Below are 23240 nucleotides of genomic sequence, written 5' to 3' on the forward strand. Positions count from 1 at the left end.
CAGTGAACCCAAAGGAAGCCCCAGTTTAGACTCATGGTTCCTGAGGAAGACGTTTGCTGCTCAAATGTGGTTCATGGACCAGTATGTTACCATCTCCTGGGAGTGCCTGAGAAATTTCAGGTTCTCAGGTCCCCTGCTCTGATGTAGAATCAGAATCTGCATTTTAGGAGATTCCAAATGGGCTCTGGGTACATTCAAGTGTAAGGACAGAGCTAAGTAAGCTGTGTCTTCGTAACACGGACACGTGTGAATCAAAGCTTAATTTTAGAAAACAATGTATCTTTATGTGTATGAGTGTTCAGCCTCCGTGTGTGTGTGTGTGTGTGTGTGTGTGTGTGTGTGTGTGTACTCTACATTTATATGCCGGGCCTGTGGAGTCCAGAGGAAGGTGCTGGATCCCCTGGAACTGGGGTTGTGGAAGGCTGAAAGCTACCATGTAAGTGTTGGGAATTGGGAACCCAGGTCCTCTGCAAGAGCAACAAGTGCTCTTAACACCTGAGCCATCCCTCCAGCCCTGGAGCTGATGGGAAACTTTAAAATGGAAGCCTCACTCTCTTGAGTCATGCTGGACACATTTCTGTGGTGACGTCATTGGATGCTGTGGATGTAGAGCATGGAAGTCCTATGCCCCATCCCAGGCAGGCAGAGTGCAGGTAGGAACTAGAGGAGCAGAAATAGCAGCAGACTTGAACTTGAAACCTGTAACTGTGTGCAAACCGAGACTTCCTGTCACTCGGCTGGCTGTGGCCCATACAACGCTCGAGAACCACTCATGGGTAGCTATCCTTGTTATTTCTGTGTGTAGATGTGGGACTTTTTCTGAACCAGCAAATGTCAGGAATATTTGATTTTACTCAGTGTTCTGTTCCTGATAAAAATGTTGTTAATTATGCATCATTATGAATATTAGCTTTTTCTATGATTGGTGTGCGTGTTTCATGAGAGTCTGCAGGAGTCCAAGAGAGCAGGGCTCTTCCTATGGCTGTTTTCCTCTTCCTGTAGCCCAGAGCACTAACAGAAAGGACCTTCCTTTACATTTGGCCTTCACGGCGAACAGAAAGGCCTTGTGTTAGGTGTTGGGTGGTGGTTTATCTTGACTGTAAGCTGAGACAGGATGTGACAAGATTGTCTCTAATATAAGTAACGGTGTAGTAAGTTGATGTTCCCCTGTAACAGGCACCCACTGGGCAGCACACAGCTCCTTGAGAGTATGTGGTGACAGTGTCATCATTTCCAGAATGTTCCTATAGATCGCAAACCCTTTTTGAGTAAGGTGGTGGCAGAGGCCTGGAAGTGCGGGGGTGGGGTGGGGGTGGGGAGATGGGGGGTGGAGGGAGGCAGAATCGGAAGGGGCAGTGGCTGGCAGGCTCGTCCTCCTTTTCTCTTCCTCCTGAGCTCTGCTGATAATCTGTATTATAGTAGCTGCATTCAGTAAAGATCCACAGGGATTTCTCCCTTTTTTTCCATTTTTCCCTCTCAGGCATTTTTAACCCTTCAGAATTTGGGGAAACTTTGGACTCCAGCACTCTCATTTCATTGTTGTCCATCTGTTTGTTTTGTGAAGATAGAGCATACAAATCGTAGAAAATCCCTTTTCCTGATTATTCTGGAAACACCATAGGAACATCATGGTTTATAAGGAGCAGGGATGCCCTCAACTACTGAGCCATCCAGATGTGGGTGCTGGGACTAAACCCAGGTCTCCTACGGAAGCAGGAATGCTCTCAACTGTGATCCATCCCTCCACCCTTCAGACTCCTTAAGGGCAGCATTTGACTTGGTGCCACCAATCACATGTTGCTTACTCAGCCTGTTTCTTATACAGTCCCAGCCCACAAACCCGTGGGTGGCACACTTCCCTCAGCTGGCTGAGTGCTCCCACCTCAATCATTAATCAAGAAAATGTCCCGGCCATGGCCATGCTGCCTGCAGGCCGATCTGCTGGAGGCTTTTTCTCAGTTGAGGTTCCCTCCTTAAGATGATCCTAGCTTGTGTCAAGTTGACAGACGGCCAACCAGCATACAGACTTACAGCTGGCTCAGTTCTTTCCCTACTATTTTTTAAAAACAAAAACAGCTATTCTGGTCATTCTCATTGAACCTGGTGTTGTTTTGGAAGAGGAAAAAAAAATAGGATTGGCTGGGCTGGGTGGGTCTTAACCTCTCTTCCTGTTTCCCAGAGTTAAGAATTTGTTTTTGACAACTGACATTTAGTAACTTTTTATCTGGCTGGAGAAGTGCCCCAATCTAAGTTGGTTCTTGTCTCTGCTTCTTACAATTATTTCTAAAAAGAGCAAAAAATGACCCTCCCTGCTGAGGAGCTGGCCACACCACCTCTCGTTCTTCTTTTGACTGAAATTTTAGCTCTGCCTCCTAGCTTAAGAAAGGAGAGTCACCTAAACTTTGAAATGACTTAGGTTATGTCTTCCATGACTTAGACCAAAGTGAAATCTGTTATGTGTTTATTACTTAAAAGTCACTGTGTCATAATTCTCTGCCATGTGCTTTTTACTTGAAGGAATGGTTGATAATTTTTAATGTTTTTAAAGTAGCTTTAAATTAAATCTGCCCCCAAAGACCCAAATGAGCTCAGCTCACAAGTTAGGAAGTTCAGGGATTCACTATTTTGCCTGAAATCATTTCAAATGTTTAATACAACATGTGGTGGCAGGATTTCTTAGAAGTGTGCATTTTTAATGGCTTAGAGAGGGTCATTCCCAGGCCATGGTGACTCCTTTGGAATGGCTGAGCTTAGCCTGTCCAGTGCCACAAACACAGGGGAGGCCCATGCAGTGAGAGACCAGAGCACTCCCTTCAATTTCCCCAGGGTTGCTTCTAGGAAGCAACTCAGAAGCATGGTATTTTCTCCAGAGGACCTCGGGTATCCTGAAGTGAGCCGGCTGAGTAACCTGACAGTCGGCCAGCTTCACAGAATGCTCAGATATTAAGGCACACAGATGCCTTCAGACCTGTTTCCTAGGATGGATCCCTCTTGGGATTTCAAAAGAATATGCAAATTAGCGAGAAGAAGATGAGCTTGCTCATGTAAGCCATTGGCAGGGTAGCTTCTACCATCCCCAGCGACAAGCTTCCTTAAGTGACTTCCGGAAACCCGTCTCCTCAGATGGCTGCTGCCTTAGAATTGCCATCATCTCCCCCTTGCCTCTCTGAGTTCTTAGAGTGAATGAAGAGACTTGAGGGTTTGGGAGGAGCTCAGCTGGCCCCAGGCTTTAAATACCGTGTGGATGCCAGTGATCTTTACATTACATCTCCAGCCTCCTGACTTGAGACTGTGTACTCCCTCCCTCCCTTCCCCCTCTCTCCTTCCCTCCCCCTCCCTCTCTTCCTTTTCTTTTCGAGACAGAGCCTTGTGTAGCCCAGGCTGTCCATGAATGTGTAACATAGTTGAGTATGGCCTTGAACATCTGTTTTCCTACCTCCACCTCCTGAGTGCTGGGAGTTCAGGTGTGGATCATGCCTGGTTCACGCAGCGGTGGGGGGGATGAAGCCGAGGGCTTTGCGAACGCTAGGCAGGCAGTCTACTGAGTTACAGCCCCACCTCAGATTTGAATGTATTTTCAGCTGTGTAACAGATATGTCTACATGGATGTCAGCTGGACATGCCACATTTAACATAGATGAAGCTGAATTGTCCGTTTCTCTTGCCCTGCCAAACCTGTGCCAACCGAACCATTCCCCATCATGACTGTGGCAATTCCATCCGTTCCCCTAGCTGCAGAGACAGTGATTCTTGGCGTCTTCTCGTCTGCTTCCTTCCTTTGGTGCCCTACAACCTGTCTCTGGGATACCATGAAGATTCTGCCTCGAAAACAGAACCCATCACTTCTCCCCATAGCTGCCCCTCTTGGAATACCAGCATCTGATCTGTTGTCTGGACCACGGAGACAGTCTCCCAGCTGCCCCTGAAGCTGGAAGGGAAGGATCCTTTTAAAATGATCACGCCACGTCACATCTGTGTTCAGTGCCCTTCAAGGACTGCCTCTGTGCTTTTGATTAAGGCTCTGTGTGCTCTGCTGGGAGGTCTGTATTATCCTGTCCCCACGGATTCTCCCATAGACAGATACTCACCACTCCCCTACCTGCCAGAAAGCACCGAGGCCTAAGAAGTTTGGGGACAGTATCTCACGGCTTATGTGAATGTGACACCTTTCCAGCTAGCTCTAGATTCCTCAGCCCATGAGCTTTGTGAAGCTTGGGGTGGAGGATAATAAGGGCATGTTGTAGTGCACCCCAATCCTCTGCAGGCTTTGAAGTACGTACTGTTAATTCACAAACAAGACAACCAGAGAGGTTTTTTTTTTTTTTTTTTTTCTGCTAGTCAGTTTCCCCCATCCCTAAAGGACCATGTTGTGACCCTCTGTTTTCCTTTGTTTAAATCCACATCTCTTCATCCGTTACAGAAGTAATGTCATCTGAGCTCAGGGAAGTTGATGTTCCCACGTCCCATTCTAAGGTCACACAATGGCATGGCCTTCTTCCTTAGCAGCTGACTGTAGCAAATACCTGTTCCCTTACCAGAACCTGGCTCTGGGAGGCTCTTACTAGGAGCTGTCCACTTCTCTACCCCTGTTTCCAGGGTCACCGTATACCTGCTGTCATCTGTCTCTGTGCTCTCAGCTGCCTTACTGGACCTAGGCCTGTCCTCTGAGAGGCCTTTCCTGAAAAGGCTGTTCCCATGTCTTCCTCTTTGGGGACTGAAATGGTTTTTGTGCTCTGTGATGACACACTTGGTGACTCACAGCAGCATGTACTCACGTGTGTGCGCACACACACACGTACACACATGAGGTCAACATTAGGTGTTGTTCAAAGTACTGTCTATCTTGCTTTTTGGCATAGGCCTCCTCTCACTGGGACCTGGAGTTCAATGATGATTAGGCTAGGCAGGATGGCCGGCCAGGGGTTCACCTGTGTCCCCTGCCAGGCCTGGATTTTTACAAGGGTCTTGGATTGAGCTCAGGGCCGTTCCTCAGGCTTCTCTCGGGGCTCTCCTCGCCATCTCAGTTTTGCCAGTTGAGATGTCGCGTACGACAGTACGTCCTGACCAAATCTCGTTCAAAGGTCTGGAGCCTTCTGCCATGGTTTTTCTAGGGGGAGAAGCAAGAACATGACTAACTCTCTGACCAAGCGTTGAAACAAGAAGGCTGGGTTCTGAGCCAGTTAATTATTAGAATTAGTGTATTCCAGATGGACTAATTTGGAGTCAGCTTATTCTTTGATGTCTCAAAGACTATGCTACCTCAGAAAGGATATGCTACAGGAAACAGAAAAATAAAAATAACCTGTTGAAGTTTGCTTAATGAGCCACAGTCTCACACCTGGGGAATACCAACTCCTCTTTAATTTTTTTCTCTTTTAAATTTTATGTAAATCATACCCAGATGGTTAATAGAAGCATAAATTGCTTTTCACTGTACGTGGAAACCTTGGAGATTCATTTTTACACTATCATAACAAATATGTATTCACATGTACTATACTATTTGTAGTGTGTGTGTGTGTGTGTGTGTGTGTGTGTGTGTGGTGTATGGGATGTGTGTGTGATATGTGTGTAGTGTTTGAGTGTGTGGGATGTGTGCATATATGGTATGTGATAGTGTAAGTGTGTGTGTGTGTGTATGTGTGTGTGTGTGTGTGGTGTATGGGATGTGTGTGTGATATGTGTGTAGTGTTTGAGTGTGTGGGATGTGTGCATATATGGTATGTGATAGTGTAAGTGTGTGTGGTATTTGAGGGGTGTCTGTGTGTGTGTGTTTAAAGAGTGCACTTCAGGGATTTTATGGCTAGGCCTCTTCATTGTGCCCAGGAGGGCCACCTCTCTCCTCAGCTGGTGCAGTGTCTGGGCATGTGGTAGGAGCCCTGTGACCAGCCACCTAGGATAGACAACATCCTGTGTTGATCATTCATGGTACCCACCTCAGGCCTGCTGGGCCTAGAAAACTCCCTCCACTTCTGGCACCTGCAGCTTCCAAGGGCTCTCCAGGCCCTTGCCGTTGCCACACGGAAGTCCACAGAGAGATGGCTGTGGACTTCCTCTCTGGTGGCCATTTGCTCACGCTTCTTCTGATGACCCAGCTGTGTGCAGTGTCAGAGTTGGTCTGTAAGGGAGGGGGCCACTCAGCCGTCAGTCAGTCAGTCGGTGGGGTGAACCGGGCGTGCTGGCAAACCTCTGTAGTCATGCCAGGACCCAAGACCTCTGACCACCCTTCATTATACTCTGCTTCTCCAGAACTTCTGCTCACAGTTTTTATTACGTGTGTGTGTGTGTGTGTGTGTGTGTGTGTGTGTATGTGTGTATGTATGTGTGTGTGTGTGTGTGTGTGCATGCTCTTGTATACATATGTAGAAATCAGAAGACAGCCCGTGGTAGTCTGTTTCCTTCTTCTGCCATGTGGGTCTCAGGGATGCCAAGCCATCAGGCATGGCAGCTGGCAGCACATGGTTACCCTCTCAGCCACTCACTGGCCCAACACAGACTGTCTTTGCTTTATCGTTCATTTTGGTAGATTTTTGCCAGCTTCTCCTCTGTAGGAGTTGAACCCTTTAAAGGCCTTACAAATTAATTTTCAAGGTCATATATGAATATTGTTTTCTTCATTAAAAATGGAAGCTTCAGAGTTACAGCTAGCATCACCTTTAATCATGCTCACACTGCTGCCCCAAGTCCCTGTTCCCCAGAGGCCACCACAGTGATTGGCTATGTGTGTCTCTTGCCAATGGAAACCAATGGATGCATGTTACCTAGAGCCCATGCCATGCACAGGTCTGTGTGTGGTCTACTGAATATGCCACATTGTCACACCTGCCGTTCTATAATGTCTCATTCAGAGACCGACTGAAGCTGATCCTTCTTTTCCTCTCTCCCTCATGGTCCCCTTCATCCTCCTCTCCTCTCCTTCTTCCTGGTCCCCCTTCCTCTCTCTGTCCTTTCTTTGAGATTCCAGGCTGGCTGCAAAGTCTCAGTCCTCCAGGGTTAACTTCCCAAGTGCTGAAAACATGCTCAACTTTCTTGGAGATCTTTCAGATGCATGGAGATACATACATATGTATGCACGTGAGCACACATGCACATGTGTGTGCATGTGTGTGTGAGAGAGAGTGCATGTGTGTGCATGTGTGTGTGTGTGTGTGTGTGTACATGCGTGTGCAGTTATTTACCATAAATTGTCTTTCAACAGTGTTATTTTGTCAGTTACATTCAGGAAAGATTTGGGGGCTTCATTAGCCGGTGATTAGGTTCGTTTTATAAAGGAAGACTGTAGAATTTCACTCTTTGATTCTCTCTTCAGGTCTCAGAAGACCGAGCTTCACAATGAAGACTACATCTTGGAATTGGATTACTGCTCCTCCTCAGAACACCTGGCAGACCAGAAGCTCGTCCCGGAGTTCATTAAGAAGGTAAGACCACAATGAAGTAAGAGAAACCGAGAAACAGAGCAGTCTCCTGAGTGTGGAGCGGCCTGGAGTGGACGGCCTGGAGAGCAGGGCGATGGGCCGGCCACATCACAGAGGACAGCTGGGGGGACTCTGGAACACTATGGCTCTTCTGCCTGGGCTGAGGCGACCTTGTGTCTTGTCTTGTAGGCCTGAGATACACTCAAACCCTCAAAGGGCCTGACTCCCAGATGCCACCTCCCCCTTGTCCTGGGAGGTCTGTGTTGCTACAAGCCCTGTTCTTTCCTGGCCTTCGAGCAGGCCAGAGTCCTGAGGTGACAGGCATGCTGTTGTACCAGGTGACACTCCCTACCTACAGGGACTGCCTACCACCAAGACTTGTGCTTGGCGTTGAACTTGTTCTGTGTTGGAGGTGGTCACAGGCACTATTTGAATTCTACATGGCGTTTGCAACAGAAGGAATGTCTGCACTCTAGACGGGGCTGAGTTCTGTCTTCATGTGCACCATGTTCTCTTGTATGTAGTCTCTCATGTATGTTCTCTGTGTGTAGTCTCCCATGTACTGCCATGAGCCCTGGGCAATATCCAGAGAGTACTGATCCTGACCTACATGCAGAGGCCGTCATGCAACATTCCAGTGCACTGTGGTGGTCCTGGAATAGCCTGCCTGTTTTGTTTGGGTTTGTTTGTGTGGTCTAAGCCAGCCTCAAAGTCACCATGTAGCCAAGAATGGCCCTGAACTTCTCATTCTCTTTGCCTTTGTTTCCAGAGTACTGGGATTATGGGTCTGTGTCACCATGTCTGGTTTATGTGGCACTGAGAATCTTGGTCATTTTAGGCAAGCACTTTGTCAAACTGAGTTACAGATCTTGCTGTCTTGTGTTTTATATTAGTGTGTGTGTGTGTGTGTGTGTGTGTGTGTGTGTGTGTGTGTGTACAGAGAGGGAGGGTAGATGGTACCTTCTAAATGAAAGATGAAAGAGCATGGTACAGTAGACATGTGGGCCAGTAACAGTTATGTCACGAGTCTTACTTTTGTGCACTTACAGGAGCTGCACTTTCTTGTGACTGGTTAAAAAAATGGTAAGTTTGCTTACACCACCGTAGGCCAGTGAGTGACGTGTTTTACAGTGACACTGTGGCGGCTTGGACATCACTGGGTAATAGGAATTTTAGTGCCTTTATCATCTCATGGCACCACTGAAGCCCATTTTGACATGTCACAAGGAACTTGACTGTAATTGACCTGCCCAGGTCCCAACAGCCAGTTATTGAACTTGCTAGTAAATCTTGTTGATTGTCAACTTTGAGCCAGGAATAGAACCAGTTTTGGGACACAGAACAGACTCACGGTGGTGCTGACCGATGGGTGGGCACAGTGGACAGACACTGCCAGGAGGGGGCAGCGGAGCTGACCCACAGGCTGCCTGTGTGGCACAGGGGTGGAGAGCTGAGGTGGGGGGGCAGTGTGCGGTGATATGGCCGTGCTGGTCCAGGTCGCAGAGTCTCCAAGCACAGGGACGAGCATCTGTGAGAGACCGAGGCAGAGGGGAGCAGTTGGGACCAAAATAATCATATACAGAGGCCCCGTGAAGCGGGGCGGGCATAGGAAAGCCGAGACTGCTGCAGGAGACATGGTGAGGGATTCTGCAGAAGGCCGGAGCAGGTCCGTTGAGGGGCGTCTGTTTTCTCCCCTCCTTTTGCTTTCAATGTTTGTTGAGCGTTCAGACTCCCAGGCCCCGGGATTAACCACTCACAGTGGGAGGAGCCAGGAGCCCTGGACCAGGAGTCAGATGAGCTTCCCGTCAGAGCCGGCTAATTTTACTAGCATTCTGGGGGTTTTTCGACTGTGGTGTAGGCGATTATTTAGAAATGGAGGTGGCTTTGTCTGTATTTACGTATGTATAGATGCAAGAACAGTGTTTTTCTAGGTCATGGAAGTGGCGTATATCAGCAGGACCATCATCTTTGCAAATAATGCTCTAATAAAATTGGATAAGACCATCCCAGAGGCTGAAATCATTTGATGACATATGATTGCGGCTCTGGTGCTTGGGCTAGCTGAGGAAGAGAGGCTCTGTATGCAATCTCCAGTGTGCTCATCCGAAAACTAGTTCTAGGTGCCTTGTCCCTGACCAGACCAGACCACTGGGTGGTAGACCCATTGCATCAATGTTCAGGCAGCGGAACTCTGTTTTGTGGGCTGCTTGGCTGCTGGGCTTTCTTGATGCAACATCTGTGTAGGGTCTAAGCCCTGGCGGACGTTAGCCATATCTTAGTTAACTTTTAACTTCTCTTATCCCAGCATTGCTTTCCCCACTCATTATAGGAGAGGGTATAGGCGCCACTGTCTGGGCACTCATTCAGTAATTGGGTGTAGTTGACACCTGCTCATTCTGTATGTTTAATAAGAATTCTGGGCCTTCTTGACAGTCAGTGACTGCTAGGGGAAGGGGACTGGTTTCCTTGTTCTTTGCCATTCAGGTAGGCTGAGATAAAGGCATGCATGCCCTGGCTCCCATGGCTGGCTGTCATTACTTTATGTCTGGGTCATCATTTCTGTGAAATAATGGCTCGTGCCAAGTAGATTTGTCTTCAGATAAGATGGTAATTAGCCCGTTTGTCGTTATCCTGCCTTGTGACGTAAGTTCATATTCTTCTCTGCATGTTAGGGTTGAATTCAAACCAAGCAGATTTTCTCCCTTAAGAACAATGTCCCAACATTATTTTCCCACCAAATGTTTTAAATTAGTGGAAGCTTTGGCTAGAAAGTGTGACCAGAAGGGGGACTAGACAATTGGGAAAATAAAGTCACAGTCTCTGTGTCATGTAGACTTTGCTGAAGACGCTCTAATTTATGTCCCCTCCACATAGTGATCCTTCTATAGGGGTCAGGAGAGCTGTGCAGAGAGGAACCTTCCCACCATGGGCCCCCTGACGTTCTCTGAGTGCCTTTATGGTGTGGTTAAATCTGGGTTCCCGCATTCCGATTTCCCCTCTCATATCCTGCAGGACGTCAGCCAGCTGGCCGGTATGTAAATTATTAACTGTGGACCTCAGAGCAGTTCAACTTCGAGTGTGGGGCGGCTTAGCAAGACTGCTTCCAGGGCCTAGAGCCAAGTGGGCGAAGCAGGCTGTGGGGGTGACAGTGTCCACTGCATTCCCCGCGGGCAAGGCCTCGGCTGTTGTCCCTAGGGTCCAGGGGGCTGTCTGTGAGGCCCTCTGGCACATCCTGTTCCCAGAGGAGAGTGAAGGAGGCCAAGCCTTATAGCGAAGGGCCTGAATGTTCATTCATAAGAATGTTCAGACCTCTTTACCCTCTCGGGACCTTTTGGGAAAGCCAGAGGAGCAGGACCATTATTGCTCCCAAAATACTGGCCCAGCTTTAAAATGATGACGCAGGAGGCTGGAGCCAGTGCCACGGCTTCCTCTTACCCTATGTGAACAGTAGTTCACAAGTGTCCTACGAGTGTCCCTGGCACACATGTATAAATGAGAAGTGAGTGTGGAAGGCTCTTTGAACCTTTCAGGGTCACTTCATGTGCCATCTGATACCTACTTCTAACAGATCTTCTGAGAAGACCCTGAGCTGGGAGGGCGAAGGCCTTGCCCAGACCTGGGATTGCTGAATGGGGCCCAGATCTATCCTTTCTGAGGCAAAGAGGCACCGGGGTTACGCGGGGAGGTCTTGGCAGGAGTGGTGTGCAGTGAAGCTCTGTCAGGTGAGATGGGCGGGGAAGGGGGACCATGCCGTTCCCGTGGGAACCAAAGATCCAAGGCCAGGTTCTGTCCTCTGTGTGGGGTAGAGATATAGAGAATGGTGTCTCTTCTTCGTGGGGCAGGGCTTTTTGTTGATCACATGGAAAAGTCTTGCTCTAGCCAGTTCAGCAGGGGCGGCAGGTGGGGGGGGGAGTGTGGGACTGTAAGGATGCTGGGAACGACAGGGAGCCTCAGCAGGAGTACCAAAAACAGTAGGGTGTCAGCGATGAGAACTGTAATCCCAGCACCCAGGAGGCAAAGGCAGGAGAATCAGTCTAGCCTGGGCTACATTGTGAGACTGTCTCAGTGGTAGAGCATTTTTTGCCTAGCACATTCAAGACCCTGAACCCAGTTCCCAGCAGCACAAGGAGAAAAAGAGAAACCAGTGTCTCGTCCTTCCTTCTCTCTCGCTCCTTCCCTTCCTCACAAGTCTGGTTTTGTGGATGGATAGGTTTGAGAGTGGCTAGGTGGGTGAAGCCACCACGCCCAGCCTCCCTGGTAAGAGCTCCCTCACCCTGTCTGTAGAGGGGGCCACACTCCCTTTCCCTGTTCAGGTGACCTTTGCCCTCAGACTCACTCCCAGATGATGGAGCCTGAGACCTACAGGACCATTCCATGAACTAGACATGTGTTACACCGAATGAGGAAAGATGGCGGGGAGAGACCAGGGCAGTCCTTGGGCTTCGCCCAGTGGAAGAGAACACATGATCAGACGTTCGTTGAACTACCTTTGACAAAGGCCACTGCTGATGCCTGCTAAGGGGGAAATGTGATAGTTTTGAAGATGTGGGGGAACACTGAACAGAACCCCAGGACTGACGCTTTGCCTGTGACAGGATGGCTCAGCATTTACTTCCCAAGGGCTTGTTGAATATTCAGGCCCCTCCTGCAAGCAGAGTCAGAGTCTAACTTTACTTTCTTAAAGATTTCTTTTGTGTTTGTGTCTGAGGAGATGTAGGCACACTGTGTGTAAGCAGGTACCCTCAGTGGCCAGAGAGGCTGTCTGGTCTCTTGTGGGCTGCCAGATGTGAGGCCTGGGAATCTGTTACCATTTCCCTCCTCAACTTGACACAAGCCTAGAGAGACCCAGGAAGAGGGAGCCTCAATTGGGGAATTTTCTAGATCAGGTTGGCCTGTGGCCACGTCTGTGAGGCATTTTCTTAGTTGTCCGGTGATGCAGGGGGGCCCAGCCCACGGTTGGCAGTTGCCATTCCTAGGCAGGTGGCCCAGACTGTATAAAATGTAGCTGAACAAGCCAGAGGACACAAGCCAGTAAGCAGATTTCTTCTGTGGGTCCTGGGGTTGAGTTCTGCCTTGACATCCTTCAATAGTTGACTATAATCAGGACATGTAGGCCAAATGAACCAGTGCCTCCCCAAGTTGTTTTTGGTGTGTATCACAGCAACAGAAAGTAAACACAACAAAAATAAATGCCAGCAGCCAGTACTCCTCACCACACAGCTTCTCCCCAGACCCCGAGTCTGACTTTAGTTGGCACAAGACTCAGAGTGAAAAGCGAATCTGTTAGAAAGGCTTCCCCGCCCCGACTGCGTGCCCTGTTGTTCCCAAACCATGAGATCTGTGGCATTTTTAAAAGGTGGAAAAAAGGAGGGTTTGGAGTTTGGGGGAGGAGAGAAAAAGATGGAATCCCAGAATGGAATCCTCTCCCACCCAGCCTCCCCTGCGACTCTGACCTCCTATTTTTATTGGCTGTGACCTCCCTGTTCTATCCAGAGGTCATTGCAGTCCCTTGGCACCCACAGTAGGGGAGGAGGTTATGAGCTTGCTCATTCCTCCAAAAGGGGGATCCAGTCCTCATCTAGCTTTCTTCCTCGGTATGGTGCAGAGTTGAGCAGGTCTGTGAGGGCCTGCTGGATGGCAGGGTCCACTCTCATCCCACAGAATCTCCAGTCTAACTGGGGATGCTGTGGCTGAAAGAGAGTGGGGGGGGGTGAGAGAGCATAGCAGGCCAGGGAGAAGTGGTCAGAGTCACTGGGACCAACCCAGACAACAAACAGATGCCATCTTGGTGTCACAGAGCCATACGCCCTAGTGTCTGCTGGGCAGTCAAGAGTGGCAGGTGCCCAGTACAAGCTGTGGCTGCCAATCAGATCCTCAGATACATCAGCTCTTCCAGCTTTGGTGCCCACCACTCCCTCAGGTCTCTGACAAGCAATGGCGTTCACTTCCTCAGCTAGTCCGCCCAATAGAAATGACAGCTGAACCACCAGTGCCTAATGGCCCTGTTCCAAAGTGTGGGCCAGCAAGCTGGCTCAGTGGGTAAAGGTGCTTGCTGCCAAGCTTGAGGATGTGTTTGATCTCTTGGTCCCATATTGTTCCTTGGAGTTCATACGCAGGCCATGGTTGTAAGCATGTGTGTGCATACACTCACATGCACAATAAATGTTAAAAGTGAAATTCTTTTGGTAATATATTTCATGTAACAGTATTGCCAAATATTATCTTTCCAACAAATAATGAGATCTTGTACATTCTTTTGTTTTAAACAAATGAACTCTTCAGGATCTGATATCTTACGTATTTCATGTCAGTTTAAATGCTAAATTTTTAGTAAAAATGAAATATCCCACAAAATACTGTGTTTAGCAGAAAAATACTTTTTACTACATCACCTAAATTAAATTAATAAATTAAAATTAAAATATTAAGAATTTAGCTCCTTGTACTCATGACCACATCTGTCATTGCTCTGTGAATTGCAATGGATTGTTGGTGGCTTTGAGTGTCTGTCATACAGGAGAGGAAGCTTAGAGCAGCCAGAGAATGTACATCCAGATCAACAATGAAGGAAGAAAGTTCACGCTTTTCCTCATGAAAATGAATTGATTTGGGGTCACCTTTGACATGTAACTTGAGGGTGTGGGCACAAGTGTCTGGGTGTGCACTCGTGGACGCTGGAGGTAGACATCAGATGTCTCCCTCTATGGCTCCACCTTACTTCTTGGGACAGGTTGCTCACTGAACAAGGAGCACACCATTTCATCCAGAATGGCTGCCCAGCCAGCCTGTGAGCCCTCCTGTCTCCTTTTCCCCCAGCTGTGGTGTGTGAAAGAAAATGGCCCCCAAAGGGAATGGCACTCTTAGGAGGTGTGGCTTTGTTGGAGGAAGTGTGTCACTGTGGAGATGGGCGTGGAGGACTCATATGTGCTCAAGATACTGCCCAGTGTCTCTGACCACCTCCTGTTGCCTGTAAGATGTAGGACTCTCAGCTACTTCTCCAGGACCATGTCTGCCTACACACTGCCATGTCCCCCCATGATGATAACGGACTGAACCTCTGAACTGTGAGCCACCCCCTTTAAATGTTTTCCTTTATAAGAGTTGCCGTGGTCATGTGTCTCTTTGCAGCAGCAGAACACTGATTAAGACACCAGCACTGGGATTATAGGTACACACTGCCATACCTGGCTTTTACAGAGCTTTAGAAGAACTGAGCTTAGGTCTTCATCCATGTGCAGCAAGCCATGGAACCAACTCTCATCCCATAACTAATTTTTTGAGACAGGATCTTGGTATGTGGTTTAGGCTGGCCTCAAACTCTTCATCCTCCTGCCTCATCCTTCTAACTACTGCGATTACAGGTGTGTGCCAACATACCCCATTTAACATATAGCCTTTTTAGGAATACGTTTTCAACAACTACATGTCTGCTTAATATTAGTTATTAGTCTAGCTACACCTAATTATATGAATTTGGAACTAGTGTTTTTCCCATGTTTACTTCACGATGCAGTTTTTTTCTGTGCCTCCTTAGTGCAACATTGTGTTTTGTGACTTTGTAATCCAAGAGATTTCAGGGACATCTAGTTCAGGCTTCACATTCATCTTGCTTACTGTCATCCAGATTATTGGAACTGTCATTTTTACAGTTCACGCATGACGGTGGCAGCAGGGACAGGCTAAGTCACATGTGCACATTCATTTAATACTCGCCTGATGTTTGTCCTCACCCGCTCTTACATGAATTTAAAATCTCCATAAGGAACCATGCGCTCTGTGTTGATCTTTACAGATAAGAAAAAGTGGAAAGTCCCTTTTATTGAGTCAATATAACTGTGGAAGAGTTCATGGAATAGTGTAACTGTGGAAGGGCGTGTGGAATAGTGTAACTGTGGAAGAGTTCATGGAATAGTGTAACTGTGGAGGAGTGTGTGGAATAGTGTAACTGTGGAAGGGCGTGTGGAATAGTGTAACTGTGGAAGAGTTCATGGAATAGTGTAACTGTGGAAGGGCGTGTGGAATAGTGTAACTGTGGAAGGACGTGTGGAATAGTTTAACTGTGGAAGGACGTGTGGAATAGTGTAACTGTGGAGGAGTGTGTGGAATAGTGTAACTGTGGAAGGGTGTGGAATAGTGTAACTGTGGAGGAGCGTGTGGAATAGTGTAACTGTGGAAGAGCGTGTGGAATAGTGTAACTGTGGAAGGGTGTGTGGAATAGTGTAACTGTGGAGGAGTGTGTGGATTAGTGTAACTGTGGAAGGGCGTGTGGAATAGTGTAACTGTGGAAGGGCGTGTGGAATAGTGTAACTGTGGAAGGGCGTGTGGAATAGTGTAACTGTGGAAGGGTGTGTGGAATAGTGTAACTGAAGGAGTGTGTGGATTAGTGTAACTGTGGAAGGGTGTGTGGAATAGTGTAACTGTGGAGGAGTGTGTGGAATAGTGTAACTGTGGAAGAGTGTGGAATAGTGTAACTGTGGAGGAGTGTGTGGAATAGTGTAACTGTGGAAGGGTGTGTGGAATAGTGTAACTGTGGAGGAGTGTGTGGAATAGTGTAACTGTGGAAGAGTGTGTGGAATAGTGTAACTGTGGAAGAGTTCATGGAATAGTGTAACTGTGGAGGAGTGTGTGGAATAGTGTAACTGTGGAAGGGTGTGTGGAATAGTGTAACTGTGGAAGGGTGTGGAATAGTGTAACTGTGGAGGAGTGTGTGGAATAGTGTAACTGTGGAAGGGCGTGTGGAATAGTGTAACTGTGGAAGGGTGTGGAATAGTGTAACTGTGGAGGAGTGTGTGGAATAGTGTAACTGTGGAGGAGTGTGTGGAATAGTGTAACTGTGGAGGAGTGTGTGGAATAGTGTAACTGTGGAGGAGTGTGTGGAATAGTGTAACTGTGGAAGGGTGTGTGGAATAGTGTAACTGTGGAGGAGTGTGTGGAATAGTGTAACTGTGGAAGGGTGTGGAATAGTGTAACTGTGGAGGAGTGTGTGGAATAGTGTAACTGTGGAGGAGTGTGTGGAATAGTGTAACTGTGGAGGAGTGTGTGGAATAGTGTAACTGTGGAAGGGTGTGGAATGGTGTAACTGTGGAGGAGTGTGTGGAATAGTGTAACTGTGGAAGGGCGTGTGGAATAGTGTAACTGTGGAAGGGTGTGTGGAATAGTGTAACTGTGGAGGAGTCAGCACAAACGATCTGGGCTGGCCATGGTGTGCACCTGCATTTCCTGCTCTCGCAAGGCTGAGGCTGGAGAATCCCCAGGCCAGCCTTGGTAATAGGGGGACTATGTTCAAAATGGACAAACAAAACACTGCACACAAAGAAGCGCATAGAAAGGACAACGCAGAACGGGATGGCCAGCTGGAGCCCTTGCCAAGGCCGCCTCCAGGTCCACACCAGCACCTCTGCCCTCTGTTGTGCATCCTCTGCCTGCCCGTGCCTGGCCGTCGCCAGGTCACAGTGGGTCCTTTGCATTTATTCTTTGTAAAAGCTAGCTGAAGAGAAAGGTCTGTTTAGCCTCCACTTGATGCTTTATGAATTTTATGCTGTAGGAATTTCTAACTTTTATTAAATGTATTCTCATATGTATTGTCTCTCAAACCACTCATTAAATTAAACAAACTCAAGCTTTCTTTGATTAACGTGTTCTTCCCAACAAGTGATTTGAGACTGCAGTTCAGGTAGCACAGAGCCCTTGTGCTGTGAGAGATGCTGGGAAGTCTGGTGGGTAAAGCCCATGCCACTCTCTGAGAGGTCAGATTCTGGAATCTCTGGGCTGAAACCAGCCAGGTCTGTTTAGGCTTTGGTGTGTGTGTGTGTGTGTGTGTGTGTGTGTGTGTGTGTGTGTGTACTATGTATATGCCTTCTTGCTCACAGTTAGTTGTGCCAGCCTGTGAGAGTTACTTGCTATTTGTCTTACTCTTGCCAGGGGAGGTCATTTTTATGGCCCCTCTCCGATACCTACTTGGCCGACTCTTACATTTCTTTCATGTCTTTGCTCACGTTCTCCTGGCCTCCTCTGTTTACTCATTTAGCCAAGGTCTGAGGCTGACCTTGAAGTCAGTGTACCTGTCTCTGCCTTCCGTGTGCGCGCATACACATATGTCCACTCTTTTTTTCTTCCTGTTACTGAGATTATAATTGGTTGCACTGGGAATCAGTGTACAGACATTTCAACTTGTTTGTAATAATTTGTAACACACCTCAAAAACTTAAGAAGGCCTGCGTTGTGTTTCTGGAAGACACAGTGGCACTCCTACTTCAAGAATGAGTCAGGGTTTCCCGAAGAGGATCGTGTGCCGATGTCTTCAGAGGCTGACAGCCCCCGGGAGGGGTGCTGTAATTCACGCCTGCATGTGTGGAGCCTGGAGGAGGACGCTGAGTGTTGTGCTCTATCACGTTCTGCCTCAGCCTGACTTCAGACAGGGTCTCCCAGTGAACCGGCCATCTCCAAAGTTCCCCATCTCTGCCCCCCGCCAAGCCTTGGGCTTATAGATGTGCAGTGCTGTGCCAGCGCTTATATGGTGCGGGGATTTGAACTCGGGTCCCCATGAGAGCACTCTCACTCACCGGGTCCTGGCCCCAGCTCTATTTTTTTTTTTTTTTTATCTTCACAGAACAGTGATAGGATTATTAGGGAAACCGAACCACCACAGGCAGAGGTGTTTGGGGGAACACCCAGTCCTGACAGGGTCGGGATCAAGGAGACATTTTGTTTAGGAAACAGTTCCACTGAACACCACATGGGCTGGAGGTAAATGAAAATATTAAAGACTATTAAATGAGTGTTCTGACTCTCCATTGCCACTTAGTACGTGTGTTAGTTAATTACCGTTCTGTTGCTGTGGTAAGAGGCCATGACCTGCGAAAGGAAGGGTTTATTTGGGCTTACAGTTCCAGAGGGACAGGAATCTGTCACCGTGACGGTGGGGATGTGTGGCAGCCGACAGGCAAGGTGGCCAGGACAGCTGAGAGCTCACCTCTCCAGTCACGGCAGCGAGCGGAGAGAGAGCTTGGCCTGTCTCGTCGCTTTTGCAGCCCCAAAGCCTGCCCCTACTGACTGACTTCCTCAGTGGAAACCGCATCTCCTAAACCTTCCCACACAGCCCCACAAGCTGGCGACCAAGCGTTCAGATCTGAGCCTGTGGGGTCACCTCACTCAGACCCCCACATCATACCAACACAAAAGCCAGCCTCCTGCTGTGGGATGTCCACAGCCACTACCCGCCACGACGCAATGGCTCACTATTTTCTGTTTATAAAAAGAAAATAAATAATGATTTCACCTCCTTAAAGAAATCATCATTCTCATTTCAAAAAGGGGACAAGGGTGAGATTTCCCTCTTTGAAAGAAATGTGTCTAGAGCTGTTAAAAACCCGAATTTACAAAAGGATCCACAGGTAATAACACCCTGGACTTCCCAGGAAGGGCAGCAGCCCTGTGGGTGCTTCTTTTCCAGTGTCCCTGAGTCCTGTGGTCCATCTCTGTCCCTAGGGCGGCCACTGTGGCCGTTGGCCCGGCCCCTTCCCTTTTATTTTCTCTTTCAGGACGAAGACTGATCCGTCCTGTCTTGCCTTCATTGGCAGCAGGAGACGTTTGACAACCTCTTTCTCTCATCCAAGGCTCCTCTTTTACCACGCTTGAGGCCAAGCAGACATCTTCCTTGGGCATCTTCATAGCTGGGGGCATGAACAGTGTTGGGTGGGGGAAGACTTTCATCTGCACGAACTGCTGGGGCCTCTCCGGAGGACCGAAGGGGTGCCAGCCCCACTCATCTCCTAGAGAGCAGCTTTTCCTGCCTCTGTTTACTCTAGTGTCTCTGATTGCTCTTTACTTTATGTCTCACTCATTCATTCATTCATTCATTCATTCATTCATTCATTCATCCATTTGAGACAGGTTCTCACTCTGTGTGGTTCAGGCCTCCTGGAACTGGCTCTGCAGACCAGGCTGGCTTTGAACTTGCCGTGATCCTCCTGCCTCAGCCTCCCAAGTGCTGGGATCCCGGGCGTATACATCACTCTGGGTAGCTCCTATTTCCCTGATGGCTCTTGAGACATTTTACTAGTTTTGCTGACTGGGCTCTCTTCCCTGTGCTGACAGCAAGGGACTCTGTGAGTGGGGGAGGGACAGAAGTGACAGCCATGCATTTCCTAGGCTGGCAGGGCCTCCTTGGTGGGTAGGGCTGAGTGGACGGTGACACAGAGAAGGCCCAGCAGGCAGATCGTGGGAACAGTCAGGATCTTTGTCTGTAACCCACAGCCTCTCTAGTCAGTGAACCCTCCCTGGAAGTGGCTGGGGGTTACAGGTCACACGTTTCCACTTGCTGCTTTGCAGCAGGCTGGTTACCAGTGTACACCACTGGGAGCAGGGAGGTGATAGTTACAGATCACTTACCTCAGTGTGTATGTGGACTTTTGATAAGATGGGTCCTGGGTTGAGCACTAATTATGCACCACCAGGGAGTACATGTGGGAGCTGAGGGTCCACTGTGGTGCTGACACCCACTCTGTGAAGCTCCCTCCCGTCTGCCAGGCATTGCCATCCGAGAGATACGTGGAGAAGTGAGTTGTGTAGGTGGCTGTCTGCCCTCCTGGGGGTTTGAAGGGCTTTGGCTCCTGCTGCTGCCTCCCAGCACTAGAAGCATGCATTCTTGTTACTGTTGACTCTGGGGGTTTTGAGAGCCTGAACAACAGGATTTCACCCAGGTTATCCCCTTCCTTCCTTCCTTCCTTCCTTCCTTCCTTCCTTCCTTCCTTCCTTCCTTCCTTCCTTCCTTCCTCCCTCCCTCCCTCCCTCCCCCCCTCCCTCCCTCCCTTCCTTCCTAGGCAAGAGTCCTATTAGTATCCAGTCTGGTGGTGGTGAAGATGGTCAGAAGGGCCAAGTGGGCGTGGGGAGAAAGTGTGAGCAGGAAACATGTTTTCTGAAGCCACCCAGCCTTCTCCAGAGGAAATCTGGGGTTTTGGAAGCTCAATTCTAGAATTTTCTCTTGATTCCCGTAAAGGAAATGTCTCTGCTAGTGACTTCCACAGCATCCACTGAGGTAAAGCCGTTCGTGGTCTCTGAGGTGATGGTTCCCAGGATTTCTGATAGTGCTAGTTCTACGATGCTGTGGTCTATCCAGCTTTTAAGTTGTCCCTCCTGTTATAAAGAGGTGGAGGATTGGGATGGTGGCCGGCTGGGTCTCCGTGCCATAGACACTCATCTTCATCTTCTTTCGGCTCTTCCTACAGCTCACCAGTATCTGTTGATTGGTTTTTTTTTTTTTTTTTTTTTTTTTTTAACTTACCCTTTTTCTTCATCTCCCCCCTTAACTAACAGAAACCATCAGATTTCAATGCATGGGTTATTACTTTATTTCCTATTTTTTTCTTTCCTTTTTTTTTTTTAAATTAAGGTTAAAAATAAGCACTGCCTTCTGTTGCCACAATGCAACAGATCTGTTGTGAGAAAAATCTAAACTTGGATCACTTTTGACTTCAGTGCTTGAAAGAATGAAAGCTAAGGAAGACTGTCACTGTGGGGGTGGCGCTGTGATGTGTGGAAGACCAAAGAGTCCAAATCACGGATATTATACATGTGCCTGAGGAACAGAAAACAGAATGAAGCTCTGTGTAACTCACGTCTCCCTTGAGTGGCAGCCTGAGGCTGCGTCCCACATTGCAGAGGTACTAGGAGATGGGTACTAGGTATGGTTTAGATGACAGGGGTGCTAGTCTAGGGCTGAAAAGATTTGATGCAGGCTATGGGAAGTAGAAGTCATAATTAAACTATGTAAAAAGGTAGAAAAACGTGAAAGGAAAATGTTTAGATGTGTTCCTGGTAGAAACGGTGTTTTGATGGAGCTGTCCTCGGCTTGGTTGCCGTAGCAACTTCACTTTCTGTGGCTTCCCATTTTGAATATGAGGTGGTAGCAGCTCTAACTTCTGAGACACTCCCCAGGAGTTGGTGGAAGTTTCTCTTTGTGCTGCTCTGTGACACTTTCTTTTCCTCTTATGCCTGGGAAGGTAGGTACAGTTGCATCATTCTGTCACTCTTGAATAGTACAAGATCGTCATTAATTCATGCTCTGCACATTTGTACCTTGTGATAAACAAGAAGCAAGCTGGAGTTTGCCTACAGATTTGCTGAGCCTGTTTATAGTGTAAGCCTCAGGGCAGCAAGTGTGTGTTTATCTCAAGAGCGTAGGCCTACGTCCGCAGTTTGGGTACACTATCACAACCTGGGAGGCTAAGGACTGTGGCTCTGACCCCTGCAGGTCCACTTCTGAGGAACGTTTGCATCCTTTTCTTTTAGATTTCTGCATATTTGGAGGTACAGCTAACTCAATCTTTTATGGAGAATTCGGGTGTTTACTCAAATAAGTCACTACAGTCTGGAATCACTTAGGGATATGAATTAGTGAGGATCATTATGTTTCAAAAGATGTTAAGTGGGGTATCATAACTCATGCCTGTGATCCCACCACTCAGGAGGCTGTCCTACCAGTGAGAAACTGCCTTAGAAAACCAGGGAGGGAAGGATGCAGGGGGAAGTAAGAGCGACACAGAGAACTCCATTATTATGTATCTGTCACCTGAGAATGTTGGCTTACCACAATAATAATCCTGTGTTCTGCCCCGAAGTCTTCAAGCAGGGCAGAACTTGGCAAAGGTGCCCCTGTGCTCCCACTGGGTGGTGTCGTGGCTATGGTCTCCTTTCGGGGCCTTGTCCTCTCATGACTGGAAGGTCCATGCTAGTTCTTGGCCTCTGCATGCTTGGACTTCCTGAAGTCATGACAGCCAGACTCTAAAGGAACAAGGTGGAAGTTCGTACAATCTGCCTCAAATGTCACATGATCCTCCACCTCACTCATGGAGAGAAGTATCCCAGACACCCACACTGACTCCAATACAGGACACCTCTGGAAGACTCCATCTCTTGGTGTGTGAATGACAGGATTCTGGTTCACCCCATGGGTTGAGAGAATAAGTGTGACCATCTTGGAGAAAACGGCTTGTCACACACGTGGGTTCAGAAGTAGTGAGTTCCTATTTGGTCCATTCTACTGGAAGAGAACTCTGAGGCCATGCAGGGTAAAATAGAGTACATAGAAGAACAAAATCAAAGTCAATAAATTGAGTTTTCTAACAACTTCTGAGCAAGGGTGTGGTGGTATTGTGTTCCCTGAAATATTGTGCACCCTAATAAATTTATCTGGGGTCAGAGACAGAACAGCCACAATATAGAGGATAGGTAGTGGTAGCACACGCCTTTAATCCCAGCACTTGGGAGGCAGAGCTAGACAGAAATCCATGTGTTCAAGGATACAGCCAAGCATGGTGACTCATGCCTTTAATCCCAGAAAGCGAGCCTTTAATCCCAGGGAGTGATGGTAGAAAGCAGAAAGGTATATAAGGCGTGAGGACCAGGAACTAGAAGCATTTAGCCCGGTTAAGCATTTGGCCTGGTTAAGCATTCAGGCTTTTGAGCAACAATTCAGCTGAGACCCATTCTGGATGAGGACTCAGAGGCCTCCAGTCTGAGGAAACAAGACCAGCTGAGGATCCGGCGAGGTGAGGTAGCTGTGGCTTGTTCTGGTTCTCTGATCTTCCAGTTCACCCCAATAACTGGCTCAGGTTTGATTTCATTAATAAGAACTTTTAAGATTCCTGCTACACAAGGGAGAAATAGTCACCCCATGGATGAGGCCCAGATTGGTTATCCAGTTCCAAGTGGTCACCCCTGGAATCATATACATACGAGCAACACTGAGTGGTTTAGCAAGTTGTATTTATGTATCTGTCATTCATACAAATATGGGATGATGGTAATTAGAGGAAAGGAATGTAA

The 23240-nt window shown here is 48.1% G+C and overlaps 1 protein-coding gene across 2 annotated transcripts in view; it reads left to right on the plus strand.

Annotated features, from left to right (window-relative positions):
• Rftn1 (raftlin, lipid raft linker 1) overlaps positions 1-23240 on the plus strand; it is a 207292-nt gene that overhangs the window by 98848 nt on the left and 85204 nt on the right. For both annotated transcript variants that reach the window (XM_028882505.2, XM_037200117.1), the window contains exon 4: positions 7310-7418. In XM_028882505.2, the coding sequence (XP_028738338.1) occupies positions 7310-7418 (109 nt within the window). The remainder of the gene's footprint in view (positions 1-7309; positions 7419-23240) is intronic.

Source organism: Peromyscus leucopus, chromosome 16_21, assembly GCF_004664715.2.
Source record: "Peromyscus leucopus breed LL Stock chromosome 16_21, UCI_PerLeu_2.1, whole genome shotgun sequence".
NCBI classification, from domain to species: Eukaryota; Metazoa; Chordata; class Mammalia; order Rodentia; family Cricetidae; genus Peromyscus; species Peromyscus leucopus.